Source organism: Bos grunniens, chromosome 1 (genome assembly GCF_055505025.1).
Source record: "Bos grunniens cultivar Pamir isolate PY7600 chromosome 1, Bosgru_T2T1.0, whole genome shotgun sequence".
Classification (NCBI taxonomy): domain Eukaryota; kingdom Metazoa; phylum Chordata; class Mammalia; order Artiodactyla; family Bovidae; genus Bos; species Bos grunniens.
Window position 1 is genome coordinate 113,262,224 of NC_141165.1, and position 14,015 is coordinate 113,276,238.

The window sequence follows — 14,015 nt, forward strand, 5'->3', positions numbered from 1 at the left end:
AAGTTTATCCTCATGCATTGTTATATTTGACCTTCCAGAGATAAAAGAAAACATAAATTCAACTCACCCATCTGTTTTATCCTTAGTCAACTATTCTAGTAACATCCTGAACTGCTCCAATGAGTTTCAACTAAAAAACCTGTTCAACTGTACTTTGAATCCATAGGTCCTCCTCCAAAAATACTTAGCCTGAAATTAGGCTTCACAATGATACAGAAAAATCTGTCGAGAGAAGTTGCTTTTAAAATGCATTACTTTAAAAAGACATGAAGCATAAACTAGTTTACAAGGTCCCTTTAAAAAAATGGACTGAACAAAGTATTGAGAACAATCTGTACTGGCAAGGGACAAAGAAGATGACCTAATAGGTCTTTTCTGTCTAATTTCTGTGATTCGAGGATTTTTTTTTTTTTTTACTCTTGCAGTAATACTTGTGAGTGCAACAATTTCTCAAAACTATTATTAGTTACCAAGGAAACATAAAATGTTTACAGGAATAAATAAGCAAAAGGACTGGACCTAAATAGCAGGCTTTTCCTGCTTCCCATTTAATAATCTTACGGTGGCATCGTATTATCAATACTTCATTCTCTCCAAGTTATCCTTCTCACCAACTGGCAGGCTCACTAGTGTCCTATAGTCAACTCATAGCATCCCACGTAAACCAAGAACAGGAGGTCTCTGAAGCAGAGGAGTCTCCATTAACTATGCACTTCCTTGTTTCACTTACTGAAGAAAAAACAATGGTGATGTCAGTGGTTGGCTTCGTGACCCACCATTTCTAGGGAAAATATGCAAATATATGCTTTTAAATGACCCAATGTCTATAGAAAAGACAGGAACATAATTAAAATAAATATAGAAAAGGTAAAAAAGTAAGAAACAATATACAATTATATCCCACAGTATGAAAACAATCATGCTTTACAAATGCTTAGAAAAAGACTAAAAGGAAACACAGTACATGGAATTGTTAATAGCTGGCAGTAATCATGTGGTAGGACTAGTTGTAAAACGTCTTTTTGACTTTTTTCATTTTCCAAATTATGACATGGGCACTGAACTATTTTTAAATTAATTTTTAAAGCCACAGAATAGCATTCATTTTAACGTGAATAAAGGGCTTCCCATTTCCTAACATTACCACTGATACTGTTGTTATCAGCCCAAGTTAACTCTCAAAGGATTGGTCCCTTTTTAAAATCAAAGTCAGCTAAAGTATGAATGGCATTCCCAGGTGGCTCCGTGGTAGAGAATCTGCCTGCCAAGCACATGTGGGTTCAATTCCTGGGTGGGAAAGATCCCCTGGAGAAGGAAATGCAACCCACTCCAAAATTCTTGCCTGGAGAATCCCCCTGGACATAGGAGCCTGGTGGGCTGCAGTCCACAGGGTTGCAGAGTCAGACAGGACTGAGTGACTAAGCGTGCACACATATGGAGGCCTGGGACAGGAGACTTGAGCTGCAGGTAAAAAAGACGACCTACACGTAAACTAAAGTTCACTGCAGCCCATTAACTGCAGGTGAAAGCTCTCTGTGTGCATGTTAAATGCTGTGCTGCCTGGGGACGTGGTATATTTCATGTGGGCGTTTATGTGTACAGAGTGAGGCAGATAACACCAGGGAACTGAAAGAAGGGTAAAAAGAAAGAGGTAGGTCAGAAAACTGATTCTCCCTGGCATGGAGAGAAGCTGTTTTCACCCTCAGACATTCCTTTTGGCTCCATGTTCCACAGCTGTCCATCGTGGTGCTCAGTCCCTTTAGCCTTCCTCCTTAATTGTGGAGCAGCAGAGAAGCCCATGTCAGGCTTGTCCAATGCTCAGCAGCAAAGCCATGTGGCAAGAAGTCTGTCCGTGAGATGTTAGAATGTTCTGTCAGGAGGAGTGTCTTAGCACCAAAGACTCATGGTCTGGCCAATCTAACTTCAGCCTGATGCAATGGAGGACCACAGCATTCTGCCTCGCCCCATGCCATCCTGGATCTGCCCCCATTCCCTTCGCTTCTCATAACAGGACCATGCCCATAATAAAAATTGTTGCTTTTCTTTGCCTGTTACAGTGTTTCCACGTAAACCCTATGAGAGGCAAAGGGGCAAATGTGTCCCATTCAGAGTTAGCATTACCATCCCAGAGCTTACAGCAGAGCTTCACAGAACAGTGTACATCTCCCCTTACCTGATTAAAGAGCCAACAGCAAAAATTATGGGCGGTTCTAGAAAAGGTTCAGCTAATTATGAATACTGCTTCTCTGGCACTTATTCGGATGACTAAAAGACTTCACCAATCACAAGAAGAAACAAAGACATGGAGACAGGACAAGAAAGAAAGAGCAGTCACTTCACAAAGAGAAAAGGGCTCTGTTATGTTTAGTAACACATTAATGGCATTTTAAAACAGTTAAATAATGATGACATTGTGGACATTACTAATGACATTGGTTGCTGTGGTCACTGTAATAACCTCCTGGCAATAGCTTGAACCATGGGAAACTGCTGATATTCAACTGTTTTTGACTATTTAACAAAAGTGACCTCACACAGTTCAATCAAGTCAATATATCCTAGTCTCCAGCCTTGTTGCCTACAAACTTTACTTCCACATTAGAAAGCAATTAACTTAGAAAAATTCCTTTGTACCATCTCCAAATGATAACTTAAACTATTGCTGATTTAGATTATAAATCAGCTTACTCACTGTAGAAAGGACTTTTATTTGTAGGTATACTTATTTGTACAAAATTCTTGATTATAAAATGAAGAGTCACATAGGAATTGGGCAGTGAAATTTTCTGTAAAAAGGGAAGTAACAACTTCCTTGGCCAAGACTGTGGCACAATGGTCACATCGCTATTCTTTTCGTAATAAATACGTTAGAAGCTAAAAGAACAAAAACTACATTGCCAAGAGAATGCTGATAGGAGGAAAGGAGATAAAAGCCTACTCACTGACATGTGGCAGTGGAGCACAACGCCAATGGCTGGCTGAAGTGTGCACTATAAGACCCAGGGTGCCCTTCTGGGGAGGGCACCCTGGGTGCCCTCCTTCAAAATGTTCCACTTACAACTGCTGGAGAACTGTTACAATATTCTAAGTTTATTAGAACGTGTCGCCAACAGTCTCAAGAAAACTATCTTAGTAAATATACAAATCCACAGTGTTTCCAATGTAAACAACACTCCCTGGGGTTATTCAGCACACAATCAGGGCGGCTTTGGTGTGTAGCCCCTGAAGAGCATGAGTTTTAGCTTTCTTAGTTCAACATTCAGTCTGGAAAATAAAGACACAAACTTCTCAGTTAAATCTGATTATTTCTTTACTAACAACACCTCTGAGAGATTCTGAGTAAATCCCTAAGGTAGGGTAAGACTAAGCCTGTATATATATAAACACTGCTTCAAATTTTTCTTTTCATTACTTTACCAGCAGTGTGACTGGTCAAGCAATTTTACCCTTTCAAATGTGTTTTGTCATCTGAAAAGTATGGATAAACCACCTCAGAATGTTAGGCAGATTGAATGATGGAGTGCATGCAGAGCACTAAGCACCGTGACTGGTGTGTGCTACAAGCTCAACCAATGAGAGTCACTAACTGGTTCCTGAAGAGAGTGGTCACATACCATGACCTTCGTTGCAAGGCTGAGTCATAGCTGTGTCAGGGACCAGTGCTTCAGGGAGTAACAGCAAAGGAACTTGGGAGTTCAGTTCAGTTCAGTTCAGTTCAGTCGCTCAGTCGTGTCCGACTCTTTGCGACCCCACGAATCGCAGCACGCCAGGCCTCCCTGTCCATCACCAACTCCCGGAGTTCACTCAGACTCTCGTCCATAGAGTCAGTGATGCCATCCAGCCATCTCATCCTCTGTCGTCCCCTTCTCCTTCTGCCCCCAATCCCTCCCAGCATCAGAGTCTTATTTGCTTCAAGAATCCTAGACAAGTCTTGCAGCCATTTAACTTCTCTAGTCTTCAGTTCTTCAACAAAGAAAATGAGGAAATAATCCTGACAATTTTACAGGGAAACTGGGAAGTCAAAAGCATAGACATAAATGCAAAGCAGAAGTACAAAAATATAAGAAAGAAATAAAAGGCAGTGTCAAATGTGAGGAAGTCTCTGTATCCATCAGAGTGGAAAGGAGGCAGAACAAGCTACAAAAATGCTAGCTTTGGGTAGAGGTACTTTACCGTACCAGTTTGGAACTGAGATTCAGGAATTTGTGCTTCATGCAACTTTCGTAACAGTCATTTTGTCTCATTTGCAACAGTGTAAAAATCTCAAAGTATGTTGAATAAGTACAAGGTAAGCACAGGACACATACACACACACACACAAAAGATTTAAATACACTTCATGGGCTTCCCTAGTGGCTCAGATAGTAAAGAATGCAGGAGACGCAGGTTCAACTCCTGGATCCAGAAGACTCCTGGAGAAGGGAATGGCTACCCACTCCAATATTCTTGCTGGGAGAATCCCATGGACAGAGCAGCCTAATGGGCTATGTCCATGGGGTCACAAAGAGTCAGACAGGACTGAGTGACTAACACATACACACACACAACATAAGGCAAAGTAACCATTAAAACCAACAAACTAACATCTAAAATGTTAATACAAAACTGCAAATCAAATATTAAAGTTTAAGTTCAGCTGAAGTGAATAGTCATTCACTTCTCTTAAAAGAGTATATACAAAAAGCAGGGCTTAGTTTAATATGCTTCTCAGTAGACAGGTAGAGTGATCTAGAACTGTCAATGTGAGCCCACTATTAAAGATGATACACACTTCTTTTGGGGCCCTGCATCTTTTCTCCACACCATTTTCACTAACTATAAATCCTCTGCAACCAGCCTTTCTCCACTCCACACTAAAGAAAAGAAACAGGCAGACTATTTTTATTATTTCTGTTTGACGAAACATATGGAAACAATAATTCCATAGACATGTACACTATAATAGGGAGCAATCCTATTTTAATGTAATTTAAAAAATTAAACAGACTCAAGTTATTTAAACTACTCAGTTTATTTGAAACTCACAAATGAGGCAGCCATGTCTCTAATTTACTTAGCAGATTCATATAGTTGGCTAGGACTTTTTGAGATTACTTCTCTTATCCATGTGCAAAGCAATTAGGAAGTTAATTCTCATTTACTAGAAAAAGTTTTTAAAGAAGTAAACTTGTCCCAGAGTAAAAGGTAGCAAGCTTAACTCAGTCATATTTTGTTGGTTTCTTTTTTCCTCTCTGTTTTTTTTTCATTTTGTAGAAGAGAACAGATGAATTAAAACTAGTTTTGAAGTTCTATTTTTATACTATCTTGAAAGTACAGCACAAAACATTAAATTTCTTTAATAAATACTGTCCCTGCCAAATAAACCGATTAGTTTTAACTACTTTCATTAAAACACAGGCATGCAGAAATGAGGAATGAGGAGGTTCTTTCAGGAAAAACACTGAAAAAAATAAGATTTCATCTGGCCTTCCCATCATCACTTGAAGAATTGTTTGGTAGTTACATCATCAGGAAATAAAATACTATCCTCTGAGGACCCCTACTCTTTACAAAGAGGAAAGAGAAGGTTTGAAGTCTAAATCACTCCCGGAGATGTGCCCCACCACCAAAAAAAGAAAAAGAGAGAGACTTCCCGCCTCCACACCCTCCCTCCGCCCCCAGCGAGCAGAAAACAAACTTAAGAAAAATATATTTACAAAGCATACATAAGAATAACATGATGTATATTTAAGAATCCCAAGCAATAACAGAAGCTTTAGCGCCCCAGAGGAATAAAAGTTACAAGCTGATCGACCATGAGCCCCAAAGACTAGGTTAGCCCGGCTGGAGGGCGCCAGCGTCCCCGGCCGGCCTCCCATTCCCCTCCGCGGGGAGCCGGGACCCACGGGCCGTTCACACGGTCCGAGCGTCTGCGGGGCCGGGGCGCGCTGCAGCGCCGCCGCTGCGGGTCTGGCTGTCACCGGCGCCCCCGCCGTCCGCGCCGCACACGCGGAGCGCCTTATAAGGCAGCTCAGTGACGTAACGCCCATAGGCCGGGCGCGCTCGGCGCCCCGCTCGCATTGTTCGGGCGACTCCCGGAGCGCGCACAGCCCGCTCGCGACGCCGCGCGACTGCGGCCCCCGCCCGGTCCCCGCCCGGCCCCGGCGCAGGCGACTCAGGTAAGCCCGGGAGAGCCGCTCCGCTCCAGCAAGGGGAGCGGAGAGCCAGGCAGTCTGTAGGTCGCTTTTAAAGTTATCAGCATCACGAACTGCAAACAGGTTTCGAAAAGCGCGTCCAATGAACTCTAGGATCAAAGCCTTTCCCAACTCACACAAAACTTAAAAAGTTTTCTCTGACGGAGAATACAGATTTGGGATTTATTTTTAAATGTGGAGGTGAGGGATGACTATATATTACAGACGCCTTCCAAATAAGTTATGCATTGTATCCTACCTCTATTGAGAAATCTTTGGGGGAGAGGGTGGGGGGAATATGCTGTAATACAACAACTCTCCTGATCTTATCTCTCCTAGGACTCAAACTCCTTTAAGTCTTACAAGAGCACAAAGCGAAAAACTACCACAAGGTAGTGGGTTTCTTTCCCACCCAGTGTCCTCTCTCTTTTATAAATCTTCATATGAAAGACTAGAAAACCCTTGTTAGGAATACATCTTGTAATTAGGATGAATCTAACTTTAAAAGTAAAGCACTTTTTAAGATTCAAAAAAATCCTACAAATGCTAATCTGTCTTAAAAACAAGTTTTAATTAGTACAAGAAAGTAACTATCACAGTTTTGTGTTCTAACTTTTTACTTCAACTCCAGTCAATGGGTAAATGACAAACTGCACTGCAATTAAAGATAAAGCTAGTTTCTGACAGTAATATGTTGGACAGTAGTTCATAATGTAGAATTACATAATAAATTTAAAAAGTAAAGCCTACAGAAGAATTTTGTTAATATGTGGCATTTTGAGCCATTATTTATTACCTCTAAACCTTGAATAGACTACTGCTATAAATGAATCCTTACTGTATGATAACCGAACAAGTGGCAGATGCTGAAAATCGACTTATTTTACATTACTTTTCAGAATAAAAATCATCAGAGGAATTAAAAATAAAATATGCTATGTCAAAAACACTGGAATATGAGATGAAAAATGATTAATCACTTAAATTTTACTTGGTCTGAACATATGTTATAAAACAAAACTTAACAAAAAGTGTGTGAAAGAATTATTTTCCTTGTAAAATAGTCTCTATGTTTTATCTATCATTTGAAACATAGATTTGTTTTACCTGGTCAAAATGTGGAATATATCTGTATTTCTAGTAATTCTGTGGTTGAGTTTTTAAAAGTATATGACATTGGTGCCTGCCATTTTTGCTTCAGAGAATTTTTGTTTTGTTAGCTAATTTTGTTTGGAGCAATGCAGGCCTTTGGTTTTAGTATTCTAAAAGAAAAATTATATGTTCCTTGGCCTGAAGATAGGCTTTACAAACTGCAGGTTAGTATTGAGAAGTAGGATTTCCTCAAAACTATTATTTCAAATCTAGGGAAGCCTACCATAATGAGAAGAGAGTGGGGGCAACACCCAGGTTACTGTGGAGAAGTACAGAATATGCAACAGAAAAGTTGTTTATTTGATATATGCTGTAACTGGAAACTGAAAAAGATTCCTGTATTGGAAAAAAGGTATTCCACTCTTTTGAATCTAATAGAGGAGAAGAGAAACAGAAACCATCAATTATTGTTTTAGCTTTACCCAAAGTACCATCTGTATCATAAACTATTAGCTCAACTGTTGAAAATCATAACCTCTATCAAAGTTCTAACAGCTGTGTTTCCAGTCTGCATTTTATTTTTTTAAAACAGGCAAGCATAAGTTTGTAAAAAAATTTTAAATAACACACTTCAATAGTCCACACTATTTTCCATTTATTAACTTTAAAGCACAGTTGAAAGAACAATCACCTGTTAAAATCCCTTTTAAAATTGAAAGTTAAAAAGATTTTTCATGGATACATTATCTCACAGTGGGCTCTCTGGGTGAGCATTTCTTAGTTCTTGAGACAATTTATATGATGGAAAAAATATTTTGGATTGAATCAATGTGAATTTTTACATCTTCAAAAAACATATTAATTTTATAATTAATAAACTCATTTACCTTTCTATGGTGATTAACCTTACCTGTTAGGCCCTGGTATTTTTGTGATATTTTCCTAATGCTGTGATGAAGTCTGTAGTAACAGTCAATATGAAAATACAAATCAAGCTTAGAACTTCTCAAGTCCACTTGCAATTCCCATTAATCTGCTTTCTCAAAATGCTCTGAATTTTGCTTTAGGATTCTTTGCTACCTCTCCCCCTCCAAAAATTGCCTTTGGTAATAAATGGATTTTGAGGTAACAATGAAAATGGGAGAGAGGAAGAATAAAATTCCATTAATTCTTCTTAGGTCATGTTCTGTCTATATCTATTGCTTCAGGGCAAGGTGAATGCTTTTACAAGGTGAATGGAGAAAAAAAAAAATACAGCCTCCTATTAAAAGGAAGAAGGAAGGGGGAGCAGGAAGAGAACTGTTTATAAAAGACTGGATATTATGAAGTAATATCAGGGTATGTAAAGCAATATTGGTCTCATCCTCCTTCAGGAATTAAAATCTGTTATCCACAAAGCCAATCATTATCTTGGAAAAATCAAACACACCTTATCCTCTTGGGCTTATCATTAATTTTAAATGATTTTTAGAGTTTAATTTACATTTGACTGTGAATTTAGCTTCAATAAAAACTGATTTAGTTTTTGTAAATTATGTTTAAATAAGGATTTAAAGATGAAGAGACACTGTATATGCAGCGTAAGACTTTCGGAGAAATATTTTTATGGCTGCCTCTGCCATCACTACAGTCTATACGGGCCACCAACTCAATCACTTAATGTTTCTGTCATGTGTGCTGCAAAGACTTGTAGAAAATCCTTTGGTCAGTTAGCTTCTGCTTGGAGGCTTAGGTGCACTAATTCCTTAGCAGATCATCACCAACACTGTTGTAAGTTCTCCTATATTTCCTTTTTTTAAAAACAGAGTTGAGATTCTCTCCCCCGGCCTTCTTCTGCACTAACATTACCTCCGTCTGGGAAAGCTGCAAGGCAAGTAAAAGTGGGAAGGCTCTCCAAGGAAAGTCACTTGGTTCTTTTTCAGATATGGGAGGACTTCCTTTTCATGCTTGCTCCAGGAGATTCTAATTTAGCAGGTTAGATAGGATAACAGCAGTTTTCATTCTGAGCCCAAGAACAGAGAATAACACATTAGCAGCATTCTTTCTCCAGTCTAACCATCCTCACATTCCTCTGCCCTACTGGTTTCAAAATAAGGTTAACTCTTAAAGATACAATTATTATTTTTTTTTAATGACTAGCTTAGGAAATGATATGTCTCTGTGTGGGGGAAGGGGTAAGAAGGTATGCAGAGGAGTAGGTAGGTAACTGTATCTACCACTGGGACAGGTAGAAGTGCAAATTCCTTGTTTCTGTTTATGGCAACTACTGATTCTAGGCTAAAGGACAGTTACTATCAGTAAAAGAGAGTGTATATTATGTCAGAATAGCAAACACTGAATCCCACAGATGTGAGTTTGAGAAGTGCCTTGATAAATTCTTATGGACTGTGGGATGTCCCAGGCCCCAGAGAGTGCATACACACACACACACACGCACACGCACATATACTCCCACACACACGTGTGCACGTGCACATATACACCCACCCACACACACCCTAGCAGGGAATGTCCATAGAACCTGATAGCTGGAAGAGACCTTGGAAGCCATGTGATCCAAATGCCTCACCTTGCAGAAGAAATTCATGTCCACTGTGTGACTTGCCTCAGAGACACAGAGCTGCTCAGAGGCAGAGCCAGGGCCGCCTGCATTTTTAGACTGCAGCCTTTGGTTTCCCCTTAAATGAATGGCAGGAAAAGATGAGAACAGAAGCCCCAGAAGAAGCCTTGGTATGTGTTAATTTGGATATAAAATCCATTAAAAAAAAAAAAGTAGAAAGGTTCAAAGTCCTTGTTAATAAGTACAAGTAGTAAGAAGACAAAGAGAAAGGAAGGAGGTGAAAATCATTACAGTTTAACCAGGCTACAACAATGGAAGGGAGGTGATAAAGGAGAACAAAGAAAACAAATAATAAATGTACTTAAAGGTCCTTTGGGTGGCAAAGCTCGCTCTCTGCCCAAATGCTGAGAGGTGCCCTGCAAAGAGTGTGTATGCTTTACAGTTAAAGTCCCTTAGGCCTGAACCACTAACATGACAAGTGACCTCTTCTCAGCACCTTCCAACTAAGCAGTCTGCATTCCCTGTACCTCCCCAGCTAGCAGGTTCCCTTTAAAAACCCAAAGTGACTCGATGCCTTTGAAACAACCCTCCCAGAACTTTCAGAGGAAGTCACTGTGGGCTTTAAGCTCCAGTGATACTTCTTTTACTTTACTTCATATCATGCATTTCTTATGACATTAAATTGCACATTAACTGCTAATTTGTTTATCATCTATCTCCTGGACTATAAACTCCTTGAGGGTGAGTTTTGCTACCACTTTATCCCTAGCACCTGGAAAAAAGAAAGACCTAGTTAAGTTAGTAGGTATGTCACAAGACCAAGAAGGGTATTGAATGAACATATGAACAGATTACAACCTAGAAGCTTCTTATTTGGGAAGAAAAGAATATTTCTGGAAACAGTGGGCTAGGAAGGGCCCCTTCAGACTTTGTGCAGGACCCTAAACAGATCTCTGCCACTGTTTCATTAAACCACATAGAACTGACTTACAAACACAAAAACCAGAAAACAAATTAGGCTCAGATTAAATCAAGGCAGTGAAGTCAAAGCAATCTGCTTTTACCGTACATTATATGTTGTGTAGGCAGACTTCAAGTCAGATGCTTCTCTGTCAACCCACCTCCACCTACTTCACTTTAACATCCTCCCCAAAATAATGAGAATGAAAATGGTGAAAGAGTACCAGGTGAATTGCCTCTGGGCAAGGAGTGGACGGGAAGCAAAACATGAAAGAGCAGCGTGTAGTGCTTTTGTCTCTAATCAAGGGTATTCCTGTTTCCCACTAATGTCTCTGCCTCAGCTGAATGCCTGCCCCTACTGCATTCACGGGGACCAAACAGTTTGTCCTTGCTGTGACTAGAAATGAGCAGATTCCCGTTTTCAATATACTTTGATTCCAAAGTTTCTGTGGGTAATCCAGTGCATCTGCCAGGTTTTACAGAAAAGGAATGATTTTTCTGTAGTTTCAAAGTTAGGTAATGCCAGTGTCAACCTGTGAAGCCAGCCTAGGGCTTGTGACTCCTCATCAGTACCAAACATTTACTGAGTGTCTAGTAGGCACTGTGCTCAGTACAAGGGAGGACAAGCCTAGCAACTAAATTCTCCACACACCACACCATGTCGCTAACACAGCTACACCTACCATTGATGACAAGGGCTATGATCATCAGTAGCTCTTACACAATGGTTTCAATCATTGGTCACTGTCCTGTTTAGGCTCTTTTTTAATGAATTGATAAAGCAATATAGATAATGTAGGTCAGCTGTACATAAAAATTAAGTAAAGATAAACCATTTGGGACTATTTTTTAAAAGAATACAACACAAATGTAGCCAATCTCCAAGCTTATTTACTAGTGACACTAAATTGATAGACAAACAGTGTTATCACAACACTAAGACTACAGAGTAGGAATGATGGTTCGTAAATTCTGCTCTTCTTGGCTCTGCCATCCATGCTCTGTGTAAGCCTCCTGTAGCCTTGGCTTCCATTAACTTAAAAAAGACATGATGTCATCCACTATAAGCATCTCTCAATACTAGGTAAGGACAGAATAGTGTGTAGTCACCCCTGAGGGAATTCTGATCAAGTAGAGCCAAAGATATAAAAATACAGCCTACTGATCGTTCATTACAGAGACACATCAGCTAAAGAAAATGGGAAGAATGTGAGGGGAAAAGTCCAATCTGAAGCCAGAAGCAAGATTCACAGAACTATAGCCCTGAGCCTGTGAGAGCTCCAAATCATCCTACCAAGAGCAGCCTCAAGGATGAGGTCAGACCTTCGAGATGAGCGATTCTGACAAGAGTGAACCTTCCAGATTTAGCATATCTCATGGCCCACCAGTCTCAGAACAAAAGTTTAAAGGTGAACCAAGTTTTTCTCTCTCTTTTTAAAATTCTTTTTTAAGTGAATCAAAACAAAAACAAATCTCTGAGCAGAAATCATAAGAGGAATGTAAAATATTCATCACATTTGGGCTGACAAGACTTAAGTGACCACTGCTGTTACATTTGAAGAAAAAGGAAGAAGCTGCTTGGTCTAAGCACTTGGGGAGAGCATAAGAAAGCTCCTTCTTGCTGAAGACAAAGGGCCTGCAGTGAGATGCTGTATAAGTCCCTCAGGCTTGGTAGGGACTGGTCAGTTAATTGGGAATGGCAGAGGACGCGAATCATTCTGTGGAGTTTTATGAAAAGTAATCCTTTGCTGCTAATGAGATTAATTATTCTTTAACAATAATATCAATTTATTTATCATCAAGGTAGTTAAACACTCATTTTGTTAAAAGAAATACATTATGTTTGAGGTTCCATATTAGCCTTCCGGCTTTCATACAACTGCCTACATGGGGCAGACCAAGATCTTTTAGATAAAGATGAGAACAACTTTGTTAAGTGATTATGGTTCTACTTGTGCCCCCTAAAATTATGCTATACAGGAATCTTCTAACAGTCCCATAAAATTCACTGGACTGAGCAAAGATGCAAAGAAACACAGGCAAAGTTAACATTCTCTGGCTAGTTTTCCCACATCTGAACTTGATTAAACTTTGTGTTGAAGTGACTTCATGTCACTGAATGATTCTCCCTCCTCAAAAGTGACAGGAAAAAGAGGAACAAAATTCTACTTCTCCTTCTTTTGCTCTAATAATTAGAGTAAATTCTGAAAACTTTAGGTGGCATTCAGTCTAAGAGGGAGTCATGCTCCCATTAGAAATGGGTCTTCTTACCTCTCAAATCCTTTGGTCATCCAGTATGTACCAAGTTCAGACCCATGTGGAGAACACAGAGGTATCAAATCTTTAAGGAGCTTATAGTTAGTTCAAGAGCAAAACTAATACAACATAACAAACTAGAAAGTGGTATAAAATGATACAGAGTATTTGTGTCACAAAACTGTTAAGAGCTGTGGGAACTCAGCCAGGGTCAGACAAGTTAGGGAACATTCATGGAAAAGATATAAAATGAAATGTAAATGTAGCATTCTAAAAAATGATGACAGATTTATTCCTTGGCAGTCTACTCTGAAAAGGGAATCTGAGGTAAAAAGAGAAAGAAGGCTTGACCCAGCATCAGAACACGTGAAGTCTGATTTTTAATTCCATTGTTTGGCCTTTAGAACAACCTGGACTCCCATAGTGGTTTCAATCCTTAAAATGAAGATTAAAAGTGATGATAAAGCAGTTGGCCCAATGCCAGACCCATAGGAGACACTCAGTAAATGGTATCTTTTACTATTCTAGATATTATGCCAGTCTGCTCATAAGAATGATGTTCCATCAGCATCTGATGCTATTGAGGTCCACCAGGCTGAGGCACAAGGGGTTGCCGTAGGGCCAAAGAGGAGGTGCTTTGTAGGATGCAGTCCCAAAGAACTCATGTTTTCATAATCCAGCCATGGATGAAGTAAAGGATCAAGCTTATTGGAGAAAATCCATGTCTCTAGTGCTTAATTAACTTCAGCGACTCTGAAAAGTGAGGTTATCTTTTATCCCTAAGTTCTCTGCTGGAAAGGAATCCCTAGTATGAGAAACCCACTTAAGCTTTCCTAAAGAAGTTGTAGTCACCTGAAATAAAAACCAAGTCACTGAATAAAGGATCAAGGAGAGAGAGCAAAAGGCTTAAAAGCTAATCTGGAATCTTCCTGTTTTACCTTGAAAGTCCTACCAGGCTGGAGAGGCACATATAT

General features: G+C 39.7%; 2 protein-coding genes across 14 annotated transcripts in view; one reads left to right on the forward strand and one right to left on the reverse strand.

Moving 5' to 3' along the window:
• Window positions 1-14,015, reverse strand: part of CMSS1 (cms1 ribosomal small subunit homolog) — a 394,950-nt gene that overhangs the window by 332,149 nt on the left and 48,786 nt on the right. For 2 of the 7 annotated variants that reach the window (XM_086410461.1, XM_086410454.1), the window contains exon 1: window positions 68-232. The exons of 4 other annotated variants lie outside the window; for them this stretch is intronic. Coding sequence is in view for 1 of the 3 variants with exons in the window: in XM_086410448.1 (XP_086266574.1) it covers window positions 68-71 (4 nt within the window). In the remaining 2 variants the exon portion in view is untranslated. Of the gene's footprint in view, window positions 1-67; window positions 263-14,015 lie in introns of those variants that run through there. One more of the 7 variants, XM_086410448.1, reaches the window with a different exon arrangement.
• FILIP1L (filamin A interacting protein 1 like) overlaps window positions 1-14,015 on the forward strand; it is a 306,532-nt gene that overhangs the window by 254,152 nt on the left and 38,365 nt on the right. The window contains exons 1-3 of one of the 7 annotated variants that reach the window (XM_086410344.1): window positions 6,057-6,158; window positions 8,474-8,603; window positions 9,071-9,135. The exons of 2 other annotated variants lie outside the window; for them this stretch is intronic. The gene's annotated coding sequence lies outside the window, so the exon portion shown is untranslated. Of the gene's footprint in view, window positions 1-6,056; window positions 6,159-8,473; window positions 8,604-9,070; window positions 9,136-11,649; window positions 12,195-14,015 lie in introns of those variants that run through there. 4 more of the 7 variants (XM_086410366.1, XM_086410355.1, XM_086410333.1 and 1 more) reach the window with 4 other exon arrangements.